At 38.0% G+C, this 15,467-nt stretch overlaps 1 protein-coding gene across 3 annotated transcripts in view; it reads left to right on the top strand.

The window, feature by feature from the left end:
• uvssa (UV-stimulated scaffold protein A) overlaps positions 1–7,469 on the top strand; it is a 109,435-nt gene extending 101,966 nt beyond the window's left edge. For 2 of the 3 annotated variants that reach the window (XM_043708333.1, XM_043708245.1), the window contains exon 14: positions 6,929–7,469. In XM_043708333.1, coding sequence (XP_043564268.1) covers positions 6,929–7,022 — 94 coding nt within the window. In that variant the 3' untranslated portion in view covers positions 7,023–7,469. Of the gene's footprint in view, positions 1–822; positions 4,671–6,928 lie in introns of those variants that run through there. The other variant, XM_043708421.1, reaches the window with a different exon arrangement.
• Positions 7,470–15,467: the final 7,998 nt, after the last annotated feature.

The following is a 15,467-nucleotide window of genomic DNA, read 5'->3' as shown; positions in this document are numbered from 1 at the left end:
ATCACTTTTTTTTTCTGCCAGTTATCTTTCTTACCTCTGATTATCGATCCACCTATCAGTCAAAATATTCATCCTTATTTACTTTAACATACTTTATCATTTGAACACCTTTGTCATTTATGTTTCGTTATTCTTTCATGGGATATGAATGTGGCTAGCATGTTGCCCTTACCTAATTGCTGCTGAACTGAGTAACTTGTTAAGCTGCTTTAGAGGGCAATTAACAATCATCATGTTGCTGTGGATTTGGAGTCACATGTAGACTACACTAACAGAGTTCCTTCCCTAAAAAACATTAGTGAACAGACAGGTTTTTATGACGATTGATAATAGTTGGCATGATCATCGCTGAGATTATTATACCACTACTGAGAGTAGCTTTATATTACAAGAGTACTAATTGAATTCAAAATTTACCTATATTCCCTGGGAATTAATCTGGGACTCTGGATTACTTGCCCAGTGGCATTACTACTATGTGATCACTTCCCCAAACCACCTCAAATTCAGACAATAAATCTATTTCCTATAATCTCTCCACTTAACTGAAGTCTTTCATCCCTGGTATCGTTATAGTAAACTTACAATAAATCTCCTGTGCACTCCCTCTCAATTTTGACAATTTTCCTAAGTGTACCTTGAATTTAATGTAATATTCCAGATGGAGTTTATAAAGGTTTAGCATAACACTTTTATGAATAGAGGCATAGAAGGCTAAAGCACAGGATTATTTAAATAAACAAATCAAAGAACTGCAGACCTTGAAATCTGAAAGAGTATGGTGGCTGGACTTGAAACATTTATTCTGCTTTCTCTCCACAGATGATACCAGGCCAGTTGAGTTTCTCTTAAAACTCCTTTTGTTCCAGTTATATGTATATCTTTTTGATGGATTTCACTGCTTATTCTGGCAAGCACAAAAACTTGCTTACCTGTACCCGTACTTGTCTCTGTTTTGCACCCCCTTTAGAAATGTCTTATTTAGTTCTTATTTCTCATTTTTCCTACTAAATTAATCTTTTCACATTTATTTTAATTTTATGTAACTACTCGATATCTTTGTCTTTGCTCGCCTGAAGACTATTATGTTTCTTATTATTTATTTTATATGATTTAATTATTTCAAAGTTTATAATATATGAATTATAGTTTGTGTAAGAACTGAGGGAATGCTGTATAGTTCAAATTGCTGTGAGGGTTAAATGAAATTTGAAAAGGGTGCCATTTGCAAAAGGGGCAATGAGATTCTTATCATTGTTTATCACCATACACAGGTCAACCATTCAGTTATATCAGTTGCTTCACAACTTCCTATTATAATTTAATCGCTTCAGACCCAAACCCCACACAAAAAAGGTACATATAAATAAAATAAAATGCAACATTTTCATGTTCTGATCCAAATTTAAGTTCTGCAGTGCCTAAAGAGTTAACTGATCTTCCAGCCTTTTTTTAACCACGAGAAAAGAAAAAGCTTGAATTTTTCAAGTAATAAAATCCTGCTGTTCCTGTCAATAGAATTTAGTGTGTGGTTGCACAGGTCTGAGATGGATATCATTTCATTTACAGCACCACACAGTGCAGTGATGCTGATGCCAGACTTAACATTACACACCAGGACATGTCAAGGCCACTGAATTAGTGCTAAAGACTCCTCTTAAGAATTAGATATTTGGGCTGCAGCTCTGCAGTTTCCTAATTTCACAGGTCTTGGAGATAGAAATGATACTGTTAAATGTACACAGTGGCCTGGTGTGCTTTTATTAACAGAATGTATTTTCAAGGTATTACATAGCTTAAAGTATTGATCTCTTCTGTAACTGCTGCAGGGGAAATCAGTGCTCAGACACTCTTATTTGAGTTATTACAATTTTTATTAAATTCAAGCTTTTCCGTTTAGGCATTTATTGTACCATTCTGTTCAAACCAATCATTCCTAATGAATCAGAGCTACAATACTAATGTTTTCAGTTGCTGTAGATCAGTTCAAGGGAATAGGTGTGAATTTTTTTTTTAAATCTCATTAAAGAAAGACAGTTGATTAAAACCAAATTCATTGTTGCAGTTTGCATGAAATCCTTAAATCTTTTAAGTACTAGTTGCTCCTTTTAAAGTCAGAAATGGATGGTTCCTGACATTTATTAAGCAAATATCACTTAATTCACAACTGCACGGAAATGGTAAATAAAAATTGTAGAAGCAAGGCAGGAAGATGAATTTCAAGGACTCTTAAAAAGAATACTGAACATTTGAAGGATGAGCTTCACCACAGGTGACTAACAGAACATCTCCAGAAAGTGTGTAAAGCATACTGCTCTCCATAAACACTGTAGGCACAGTGTGCAAATTTTGGTAAGTGGTTTTGAATGGGAAGAGTGTGAGAGGGACTAAAGCTAATTGATGAAGATGTAAAAGTAGTCATTTTGTTTGTTAATTTTTGGGATCAACAAACAATTGTGCAAAGATTTTCATTAGGTCATTAAGTAGGTCTGCAATAGACCTCGTGAAAGGAACAGGTTATGAAATTGATTTTCATTAATTAAGTTTTATTTTAAATGCAAGGGAAATTCACCATTTTAGCTCCACTACAATTCTGGCAAACCTGCAGTGAGTCTGCACTGCATTCGCTCATGACCAATATCCTCCCTTGGGTGCGATGTTCAAAACTGAACACAGTTCTCTAAATAGGATGCAACCAGACCTTTATAGATCATGCAATTGTCAAATTTCTTTTGTGGCTTGGTCAATTCAAAATTTCAACTGAGATTAATAGATTTTGTTTAGGCAGGTATACTAAAGATCCTGAAGCCAAGGCAAATAGATGGAGTTGAGGTTCAGAAGCCATGATATATCACAAGTGTTATGGCATAAAAGGAGGTTATTCAAGCTATCAAGCCAACTCTCTACAAGAGCAATTTATCTAGTTACACTCCTTCTATTTCCCATTTGTTTCCCATTAGGTACTTGCTTAGTTCCCTCTTTAAAGCCACTGTTGAGTACACCTGCAGCATCTTGCAGGCAGTGCATTCTAGTTCGTAGTACATGTTGACTTTTAAGAAATAAATTTTTGCTTACATTTCCAATGGTTCTTTTGCCAATCACTGTAAATGACCTTTCTCTTCTTTTTGACACCTTTGCCAATGGAAACTGTTTCTTTGGTTACTCTGTCAGGAGAGCTGATGATTTCGAATATCTCAGTCAAATGTCCTGTCAACCTCTCCCTCTAAGAACATTTTCCAACCTATTTGAAGTCCGAAATTCCTGGAACAATTCTGCACTTTCTTCTAAAACGTTCCTGTCCTTTCTAACCTGCAGTGTATGTTTAGATTCAGCACAAGTCACTATGTTATGAAGATTTATAATAGCTTCCTTTTTGTACACTCTGCCTCTGTTTTTAAAGTGCAGAAGACCATATGCCTTTTTACCTATTTCTCAAGCTGCTGTGCTGTCTTCAGCAGTTTGTGCAAATTTATCTGTGTTCTACCCATCCTTTAGAATTGTTTCTACATCTTGCAAAATCATTAATGTTGTGATTTACCTGTAGTTTGATTCAGTGCCTCAGTTAGTTTGCTGTTCATGACTCAGATTGGCTTCAGAGCCCCAATTGAGCTTCGTGGCATTTCCATTTTTGCTGTAGATGCTACCTGACACACTGAATATTTCCAGTATTTTTTTGTTTCTGCTTCAGATCTTAAACATGAGTTTGTTTTTCTGTACCATTCATTATTTGGTTGTTAAGGGTTGGACCGAAGGATCTGTTTCCATGCTGTACATCTCTATGACTCTAAGTGAAGGTACAAGAATGTGCTGTGCTAATGGATTGTTAATTTCCTTTGTTTTGAACTGAGTTGTTTGTCAATAATAAGCTAAATTAATATCACTATATATCTATCTTTATCTTGTCATATTGTGATTGAAATCTTGTGCATTGATACAAATTATTTTGTTAGCTGCATAGGAGGATAATCAGTGGAGTTTAAAAAAACAGATATGTTCGAAAAATTTAAAGGAAAGTGGAAAACCTTTATTGGCCATTGTCATTCATTGACCTTGTGTAAATAAAACCATTTGTTGACTCAATACCTGTGTCTCAAACTCATGTTTTAGACGGACAACTCTTGTTTGACCATGTGATAATCCCTGTAACCAGTGAACAAAATGAGAGTTCTCTATTGGAATCCTTGGGTCTCACTATCATTTACCATAATATGTAAGAAATGAGCAGAGTGGATCATTGAGACTATCCATGCCTATTGCCTTGCTTCAGTAGTTCCATTATTCTGTCTTTAGAAGTCAAACATCAGTCTTTTTAGGGTAAATTCAACTTTGATAGAGCCCCACAAGTGGCCTCCTTAGGGATTAGTGTAATTTGGCATTTCTTAGTTGGCATAGATATGGTGGACTGAAGGGCCTGTTTCTATGCTGTTTGATTCTATGATCTCTTTGGGGAGGGAGTGGTAATGTCACTGGGCTAGTAATGTAGAACCTCAGGTTAATGTTTTCGGAACATGGATTCAAATCCCACCATAGCAGATGGTGAAATTTAAATTCAGTGAAAGTCTGAATAAAAAGCTAGCTAGCTGTGATTTTTCAATTGTTAGAGTCATAGAGATGTACAGCATGGAAACAGACCCTTCGGTCCAACCTGTCCATGCCGACCAGATATCCCAACCCAATCTAGTCCCACCTGCCAGCACCCAGCCTATATCCCTCCAAACCATTCCTATTCATATACCCATCCAAATGCCTCTTAAATGTTGCAATTGTACCAGCCTCCACCACATCCTCTGGCAGCTCATTGCATACACGTACCACCCTCTGCATGAAAACGTTACCCCTTAGGTCTCTTTTATATCTTTCCCCTCTCACCCTAAACCTATGCTCTCTAGTTCTGGACTCCCCAACCCCAGGGAAAAAGACTTTGTCTATTTATCCTATCCATGCCCCTCATAATTTTGTAAACCTCTATTGTCACAATCCATCAGATTCTCCAGTATCCTTCAGAGAAGGAAATGTGCCACCATTAAAAACACTTTGTAAAATATGTAAAATCTTTTTTCTCAGTACAGATATTTACAAAACAAAACTGAACTGTAGTTGCTGAAAAAGGTCAGCAGGTCTGGCAGCATCTGTGAAGAGAAAGCAGAGTTAATGTTTCGGGTCCTGTGACCCTTCCTCAGGGCTGAATGTGCCACCATTACCTGCTCTGACCTTCGTGCGACTCCAGATCCACAGCCATGAGTCTTGGAGTCAAAGCACGGAAAGATACTCTTCGATCCGACTCATCCTAGCTGACAAAGTTTCCCAAACTATACTCATTCCACTTGCCTGTGTTTAGCCCTTATCCCTCTAAACCTTTTCTATTCATGTACCTGTCCAAATGTCTATGAAATGTTCTAACTGTACCTGCATCTACCACTTCCTTTGGCAGCTCATTCCATGTATGAATTATTCTGTATATGAAAATGTTGCCCCTCAAATTTAAAAGGGAGTTTTCTCCTCTCAACTTAAACCTATGCCCTCTAGTTTTGAATTCCCCGACTGTAGGGAAAACACGTTTGCTATTCAGCTTATCTATGACCCTCATTTTGTAAACTTTTTATAACGTTACACCTCAACCTTCTTTGCTCCAGGAAAATATATCCCAGCTTATCCTGCCTCTGCTTACAACTCAAACCCTTCAGTCCCACTAACATCCTTGTAAGTCTTTTCTGCACCCTCTCCAATTTAATAATAATGATAATAATCTCCCTATAGCATGGGAACTAGAACGGTACATGGTACTTCGAAAGTGCAACATGACTTTCTAATTCCTACAGTTTAACTAACTACTCAGTGGGCAGTTTGGAATGCACAATACACATTGACCTAGTCAGCGAGACCCACATCCTTTGAACACAATAACAATTGCTTTCAATATGTGTAACCTATTTTTAAACCAATGTTATTGTCTAACTGGTCTTCAAGAAGTGTGAAGAAAATGTTTAAGTGGTAGGAGCAGGACACCACATTGACCCATTAGCTTGATCAGCCATTCAATATAATTGTGGCTGAATTTCTGCCCCAACTGAATTTCATTGATGATCTATAGTTGCAAAAAAAAATTAAGATGGACCGACAAGTATGGGCTGACTAGATTAGAGTACAGAAATTATGGACCTAAATGGCTTCATGAGGTGGTATGTGCATCATTCTTTTCTGGAGCTCCATGTTTCTGACCTATGGAGTACACCTTTTCAGCAGGTCTTCCAGTGCAGGGTCAGGACAGAGCCAGTATTTACAACAATACATGTCATATTCTGGGGCTTAAGATCCCAATGTCTCAAGCGACAAAGTGATTGTATGGGGTGAGGAAGTAGGGTGGCAGAGGATCAGGACTGGAGGGGTTAATGGGAAGTGGGTTAACGAGAGGGAAGGGTAGATCAGCTGTTGAGGGATTTGAGTTGTAGTGAGGAGTTAGGTCATGTGGTTATATCGATTGAGATGGGGTGGCGAGTCAGGGAAGTTGATTCAGTGTAACTACTTTGGAGGTCAGTTTTATAGTTAGCCATGAGTTATAACTAGGACCCTCGAGTCTCCAACTCAAGTAAGAGTTGGGGTCTTATTTGGAGGGTTCCTGCCGCAAGATAATTGTTGATCAGAAGTAATCTGGGCCTGTGCATCCATATAAGGGACAGAATTAGGCCACTTGGGCTGTCAGACAGGTCTGCCATTTTAAGAACATGGCTGATTTGATTGTAACCTTAAATATAGCATTTTTAAAAAAAATACAATTTAGCCCACACAGTAGCTTCTGTTGATGTTATTTACTACTGAGAGCGAGTTAAAGCAATAATATACTGCATTGATGTGTTGAACAAAATAAGTAATAATCTGCGAGAACACTCAGTCCAAACATTATTTTCTTTTCTGTTTATTTTCTTTTCAGGGCTTCATTGAAACGAGTCTCTGAAGCAATGGCTCACATAGACAAAAGAAAACATGAAAAGTTTGCAAACCAGTTCAACTATGCATTGCATTAAGACCAACAAAAGCTGCAAAAAAAAAAGCCACTTTCTCTGATACTGCTATCTATGATTTCAAGTCTCATGCTACATCTGTTTCAAGCAGCTAAATCTTTTGTACAGATTTTTGAAATTTTCCAGTATATGTAATTTATTGTCAAATTTTGTATGTCCATTTTTAACATTGCTACATTTGTAAAGAATTAAATATTTCATGTAAGTAATTATAATAATCGGTGGTAATTGTGATTGATAATGTAATATAAAAACTGCTTAAACTTCAAAGTTACTCCTCATATGTTTGTTGTAATTGAATGAATGAAATAAATGCACTGATTAACAACTTACTACCAGCAGTTCAAATCAATTTAAACTTTTCTATAACCTTTATAGATTTTCTTTGTATTTGAATATATATGAAGGCTTTTAAACCTTTCCTCCTTAAATAAAGGACTCCGATTGATTCATTGGTAATTGTGATGCATGTTTTATTCAGGATAAACATAGTCTTTGCCAGCTTAACTGTTGTTAAACTATCCAAATGTGTCCATTTCTCAAGTGGGAGACTGTTAAAATAGTTTAAATGGCCGAAAGGGTCAGAGGCTTCCAGCTTTCTTTGCTTCAACATTTTATCAAGAAAGCATGTGGAAAAAAGGTGGGACAGGTATTATAACAGGAGAAGGGGAAAAGAGTGGAGTGAATTGCAACAGGATGCTAAACACCCAGGTTTATGAGATAAGTAGGGAAGGGACTGGTTGCTAAATCATCCACGTTACACCACCAACTTTCATTATATTTACAAAGTGCCTTTAATGTAACAAGAGCATAGCTTCAAAATTAGGGGGTGTGAGGGGAGTAGATTTAGGATTGAATTAAGAAGGAACTGCTTCACCCAGAGGGTTGTGAATCTATGGAATTCTCTGCCAAGTGAAATAGTAGATGCTACTTCAGGAAATAGTTTTAAAGCTAAGATAGTGAACAGTGAAGGAATTAAGGATTATGGCGAGCAGGCGGGTAAATAGAGCTGAGACCATGAAAAGATCAGCCATGATCTTATTGAATGGCAGAGCAGGTTCGAAGGGCCAGCTGGCCTACTTCTAATGTTCTTATGTCTTCATAGGAGCAGTATACCAACTACCGAGCTTGAAGTGGTGGGAAAACAAATAGTGGGCCAATTTGGAGCAGTGGGACCATTTACCAAAGAGACAAAGTTGGATTCTGTACACAATGTTAATGGTACTAGTTTTCTTGAGCACCATTGGGAGCAAGACCTTTGGAATTCTCAGGAGTTTGGTGCAGTCAGAGAAACCATCTGAGAAGACCTATAAAGAGCTATGTGAAGTGTTGGAAAGTCATTTTGCACCAAAGCCACTGCTGATTGCAGAACATTTGTTTTTATAAATGGTTACAACATGGAGAGTCCATTGCCCAATTTGTGGCTGCCTTAAAGCGATCAACAGAATATTGTGAATTTGGAGGGTTCCCCCAGAATAACTTGCAGGACCAGTTGATTTTTTGACTTCTGACACAAAACCACTCGACAGAAGCTACTAATAAAGACCTGGATTTCAAGGCAGCTTTCAATGGAGTTGTTAGCCAGTGAAGCAACACAGTTGGGTGTCAGTGCCTAGGTGCATAAGTTAGTGGAAGCTCAGAGTGCAGTACCAACTGCAGAACACTGCCAGTCTGGCTAATTTGGTCTAAAGGAACTAACATGTTGGACAAGAGAACCCCAGAACTGAAAATGTAAGTAAGTGGGCCACATTACCTAAAATTGCCAATTACAACCCATACAAGAGAAGGGTGGGGGCAAGTCAAAAAGAAACAATCCTGAGGACAATGCAGAGACATACAAACCAGCTGGTCGCTAAACTATACCAACTGGGAAGTAGAAGAAAGTAGTCTTTCTCCCATGTTTTCTCTACTTTTGGAGGTATTCCTGACTATGTTGGCTACAATGCCTGAATAATATTTAGAATTAGAATTACAGTTAACTTCATTCTCACATGTACTCCGATGAATACAATGATAATCATTGACTCCTTCAGTGACATATTGATATCCGTATGTAGAAGATGCACCACAGCAACTGACTGATGCTCCTCAAAAATCTTCCAAACTTTGATCATGACCACATTTTGTAGGGTTACAGATGCATGGGAACATCAGCTTGACCACCAAATCTCTTCAAGTCATGAACTATCCTGACTTGGAACCACCTGCTCCTTCAATGTTGCTGGATAGAAATCCTGGAACTCTCTTCCTTTGGAGTACAGTATTGTGTGTACCTACACTGGATGGACTGTAGCAGTTCAAGGTGGCAGCTCAGACAATTCAGGGCAAGCAACAAATCCAACACCCATTTTTACTGAAAAATATAAAAGAAACTTTGCCTCTGGATCTAAACATAAAAGAAAACCAACAAAGTTGGCCTGTAGAAATTTGAAACATTCCAGGAAAGAGCAAGGATTGAGATTCATATAAAGAAGTCTCTGTAAAATTGTGGGATATGTAGGCCCAATGTTGTAGGTCCATTACCAAATTCAGTATCTTTTTCACTACAGATTCTCTCTGAAGGCATGTTTTTAAGAGTTCTAGAAATAAAAAGTAATTAGTTGATTAATCCCCATCTTGTCCCCCTGTAACAACACTGCATTACCACTAATATCACTGGCATAGGCAACTCGTTTAAATAGCTTTTTATACATTTTGTCCTGCTAAAACTGGTACGTTAGTACTGTTATCAAATTGCCAAGGGCACACTGACAAACTGTTGTCCACTTAAATTTCTTGCCTTCTTAAGAAGTTTGTCAAAACAGGTCAGGAAAATCAGCTTTGGCTACACATGACTTTAAAATTTGGATGACCTTACTGCAGCATCCTGACACCACTACAGCGCTGAAATTCAGATCAAAGTTAAAATTCAATCTTAGTATATCACAGAATTTTATGTTTTATTGTAGGTGTGGAAAATCCTAGAAGCCCTTATTTTTGCTTCTTGCTCCTGTCCTACAGTGCCGCCCAAATTCACTGTCGCCAAAGTTATGACAAAATCAGTATTTGTCATTGATCAATTTGTTCAGCATTCTAACTGTTCTTCCAGGATTGGCTGACCAAGCCATGCCAACAATTGCATAATCTTCCAATGACCTTGATAAATTGTTTAAAAGTCCCATTTGCGTTATTTATTCTAAAAAGGCATAACTTTAACATTGATAAAATTCTTCTGATGTTACAAAGCTGATATTTCTTAGCTTGTATTAGTCAATGAAACTCGTCAATCTCCTTTAAAAAAGTTTTTTTTTGTTACCAACTGTGCATATCCAAAATAGCCTCTCAGTACAGTCGTTCAGTCATGCAATGTGATTCCACTTTTGTTAACATGTTATGTTTACAAAATCTATACACAGTCTGAATGATGGTGCCAAAATCATGCTGATCACAATAGGTGTATTCCAGGTACTATGACTCAGTTTAATAATGCCATTGTACATCTCTTCCCAAAGAGCTAACTTTTCTGGTACAGGTCTGTCAGGATGCTGCAATAAAGTCATCCAAACATTACTTAAAATCATGTGCAGCCAAAGCTGGTTTTCCTGGCATGTTTTCACAAATCAATTTGAGTCTGTAATAGCTTTTATCAGTAACTTGTTTGCTGGGAGGGCGATACCATAATATTCCATTTAACTTTTTAAACATTTCCGTATTATCCAATTTGATTCCGGGATGATCAACTTTAGAGTTTCCAATTTCTGATTCATTCTCCAAGTGTTTGACATTTTTATTTCACTCACTATTTCTTTCACCATTATAAATTCACTTCAGTTCTAACTATCTTCCATCATAGCATTGCTTTAAAATGAACAACACACGTGCTATCTCTTCCCCTGTTACTCACTACAATTTTCAATTTTTGTTTTGATCGGGTCCAGTGATCCTTAAATTTTGATGGTTCTCCAGAGAAAGGACAATAGTACTAATAACTTTTATCCAGCAACAAAATTCTGAGATTTGGCCTTTTAATCTGTTCTGACTTTCATTTTTTCTAATGCTTTTTGGCCGGTTGAGAAGCTTTGGTTTCTTCTCTGATACTTGGTCAGAAATGTAGCCTCTGAACTTTGGTTTATAAATTTTTATTTAGTATTGCTGACAAAAGACATTTTGTAGATATGGAAAGAATAAAAATTCACATGAATACAAATTCAAGGGAAAAAAGAAACATTTATACAACAGAATAATGCATATTTGCCCATGAATTTGTATTGCAAAATATCCTGACAGTGCAAGGTGAAAAGTTTTAATAAAATGATTTTTTTTTAAGCAATGCTCACATTCTGTACTATCAAATGATAAATTACTCTTTAGGTTTAGTCTTAACTCACGTTCACATTCATTGCTCAGATCTTTCAGTACACGAAATTGTATAGGACTTGATAAGGCCTCTTCTGAAATACTGCACCCAGTTCTGGTCACCCTGTTATAGGAGGGATATTATTAAGCTGGAAATGGTTCAGAATAATCGAATCCCTGCAGTGTGGGAAAAAGCCTTTCGACCCAACAAGTCTACACCGACCCACTGAAGAGTAACTCACTCAGCCCTATTCTCCTATATTTACCCCTGACTAATGTACCTAACCTACACATCCCTGAATGCTATGGGCAATTTAGCATGACCAATTCACTTATGCTGCACATCTTTGGCTTGTGGAAGGAAACCAGAGCACCCAGAGGAAACCCACACAGACAGAGGGGAGAACGTGCAAACTCTACACAGAGTCTATAATTGAACCCAGGTCCTTGGTGCTGTGAGTCAGCAATGCTAACCACTGAGCCACCATGCCACTGTTTATCAGGATGTTTCTGGGAATGGAGGATGTGAGTCATAAGAAGAGGCTGGGACTTTTCTTACTGGAGTGTTGGAGGTTGGGGGGTCATGGTTTAGAGGTTTATAAAATCATGGGGTGTAAATAAGGTGAATGGCAGGTGTCTTTTCCTTAGGGTGGGGCATTTCAAGACTGGAGAGCATATTTTTAAGGTGAGAGCAGAAAGATTCAAAAAGGACATGAGGGGCAACTTTTTAAGGAGCAGAGTGGTTGGTACGGAATGAACTTCTAGAGGAACTGGTAGAAGTGGGAGCAGTTACAATGTTTAAAAGACATTTGGATACGTACATGCACAAGAAATGTTTGGAGGGATATGGGGAAAGTGCAGGCAGGTGGAACTAGTTCAGATTGGGATTATGGCTGGCTTGTACTGCTTGGACCAAAGGGTCTGTTTCTGTGTTGTATAACCAATTGAATTCTGTGGACCATTTTGGAACTTCTCTAAATCAAATGGTAACAAGGGAATTCCAATGATTAGGATATTCTTCACAATAAGTTTTAATCATGGACTTCAATTTTTTTGCCATTTTTCATTTGATGTTGTGGATGGGATAAGCTGATGATGTTGAATATTTTTGGCATACAATCAGATCAAGGTTCAAATGTTATTCCTTTGGATAATCCATAACTTGTAAAAATGTCATACTAGATTTTTCACTACCTACAGAGATCTAAAGAAAAGTCATTGAACACAACACATTACTCTGTTTTTATCTCTTCACAAATGCTGCTAGTCCTACTGAATTTCTCTAGCACTTTGTTTTTTGTTTTTATTCCACCACCATATCTGCTAAGAGTCTTCCTTCAGGAAATCTGGTCAAAATATCTGTAATTGCTCAAAGATACTGATTCACACCCAAGCCTTAGGCAGGGATCCTATATAATTGCTTAAAATGATTTCTCAAAAGCTAGTATAAAAATTAAAGGGGCAAATTTAATTGGTAGTTAGGGTTTCCCCACTACATCTGACAAAATATGATTAGTTTTTTTAAAACATAGCTAATAGAATGTTTTAGTATTTTATTTACAGTAAGGCAATAAATGTTGGCCGAGCCAACGATGCCTACATCCCATGATAGTTCCAGGATTTAATCCTGATTCAATTTCTACATAATCTACTTGGTACAGCTTCTCAATTCAGCATCTACCTGTTCCGTTGTTATTAAAGAAGATGTGCTAAACATATCATCCCCATTCTCTTTAGTTTTGTCCTTTTTAAAATTTATATTTTTGAGAATAGTGTCAAGTAACTGAACTTTCCCATCATCTCCTTGTTTCATAATCTCCTCCTCTACCTAATTCATGGTTCTGAGATCTAGTCACAACACAGTTAGAATGGATAGAGTAAATAGGCAAAGTCTTTTTCCCTGGGGTTGGGGAGTCCAGAACTAGAGGGCATAGGTTTATGGTGAAAGGGGAAAGATATAAAAGAGACCTACGGGGCAACTTTTTCACACAGAGGGTGGTACGTGTATGGAATGGGCTGCTAGAGGAAGTGGTGGAGGCTGGTACAATTGCAACATTTAAGAGGCATTTGGATGGGCATATGAATAGGAAGGGTTTGGAGGGATATGGGCCAGGTGCTGGCAGGTGGGACTAGATTGGGTTGGGATATCTTGTCGGCATGGACAGGTTGGACCGAAGGGTCTGTTTCCATGCTGTACATCTCTATGACTCTATGTTCTATGTTGCATCTCCATTTATTTTACTTCTACTGCTTGTTCCAATTCTTTTGATGAGGCTATTGTTCTGCAATCAGCCAGATCATTCCCTCCCCAAAGATAAGATAATTCCTTCTACAGGAATGTGTTGCATTACTCCAACTGCAGATTTCCCATTTAACAAGTCACTCTTGAATCCAGTTTTATATAAATGAGATTGGTTTTAGTATTTGTTTTTCCATTAGCTCCTCAGCTTGACTCAACATTTTCATTGGTTTGCATCCTTGGTTAGGAGAACAAAGAAATCAAATATTCAAAACCTCCAATGATCTGGATCTCTTCAGTAATTGAGGAAGAATGGTTTACAATTTTATTACCTTTTTACTTTTCCAGTGAATTCTGAGAATTGCACAGGCTTTCTTACTTCTGCAATCGGCCTTGACACTCAGTTCCTTGATCTCCTGCCAATGCCTTGAGGGCTATCCACTTCTGATTAAAGCAAGATATTTTCAAACTTCCTTTGTCACCCAATGCAGTTGCTTATTACGTCTTTCTAGGCCACAACCCATGGCATGATCAATTACATTGTTACATTCTGATTGGTCTGGACTAAACAAGATTTATTGGCTTAAGGGACACATGATTAATCTTTATTTGGCTCTTAAAGGTAATGGACTTTGATGTCAACTCCTACGATCTCCTGTTTAGTTTCTGACTTTGCCAATTTTCCATGGGTCTCTCCTTTTTGTTAAGGTTTGTTATTGTCATTTTATGACTTTTTACTAAGGTAGGTTTGAAATATTTTTTGCCTTTTTGTTAAAGAAAGAAAGGAGGAATGTGCAGTCAGGGCTCAATGTCAGTTAATTTGGCAAAGGTATTTGAAATGAAAAAATGATACATGACTTTTTTTATAGTTCTTTGAGGAGCTATCAAGTAGAAAAAGAGACAATGACTGAGTGGTATTATTGCTAAACTATTTATTCGAATATTCTCCGTTTTTATATTCATTTCTGGGTTGCGGGTATCACCGATGGACCAGCATTTATTGCCCATCCCTAGTTGCTCTTGAGAAGGTGGTGGTGAGCAGTCTTCTTGAACAGCTGCAATCTACCTGCTGTGGGTTGACCCACAATGTCCTTAAGGCGAGACTTCCAGGATTTGGACCCAGTGACACTGAAGGAACTGTGACGTGTTTCCAAGTCAGGATGGTGAGTGGCTTGGAGGTGAACTTGAGGTGATGGTGTTCCCATGTATCTCGTACCTTGTCCTTTTAAATGGACGTGGTCATTGGTTTGGAAGATGAATATAGTCCAAGCCTGACATTTGTGTGGCATGAATGTTAATTGCCAGTTGTCAGCCCAAGCCTGGGTATTGTCAACATCTTGTTGCATTTGAACATGGACTATTTTAGTATCTGGAATACTGCGTGAAGTTCTTGTCGCCACATTACCAAAACGTTGCTTTGGAAATGGTGCAGAGGTGGTTCACCAGGATGTTGCCTGGTATGGAGGGCACTAGCTATGAAGAGAGGTTGAGTAGATTGGGATTATTTTCATTCGAAAGACGGAGTTTGAGGTGGGACCTGATTGAAGTCTACAAAATCAGGTATAGACAGGGTGGATAGCAAGAAGCTTTCTCCCCAGAGTGGGGTCTCAATTACTAAGGTTCACGAGTTCAAGGTGAGAGGAGAAAAGTTTAAGGAGATATGCATAGAAAGTTCTTTACACAGAGGGTGGTGGGTGCCTGGAACGTGTTGCCAGCGGAGTGGTAGAGGTGGGCACAATAGCGCCATCTAGGATGTATCTAGACAGATACATGAATAGGCAGGGAGCAGAGGGAATAAAGGCAGAGAGCCTGAAGCGTGGAGAGATAAGCTCGAGGAGGGTGGGGGTGGGGAGAAAGTAGCATAGAGTACAATA

The sequence above is a fragment of the Chiloscyllium plagiosum genome, chromosome 1 (genome assembly GCF_004010195.1).
Source record: "Chiloscyllium plagiosum isolate BGI_BamShark_2017 chromosome 1, ASM401019v2, whole genome shotgun sequence".
NCBI lineage: Eukaryota > Metazoa > Chordata > Chondrichthyes > Orectolobiformes > Hemiscylliidae > Chiloscyllium > Chiloscyllium plagiosum.
This window is presented reverse-complemented; position numbering and strand designations above follow the sequence as displayed.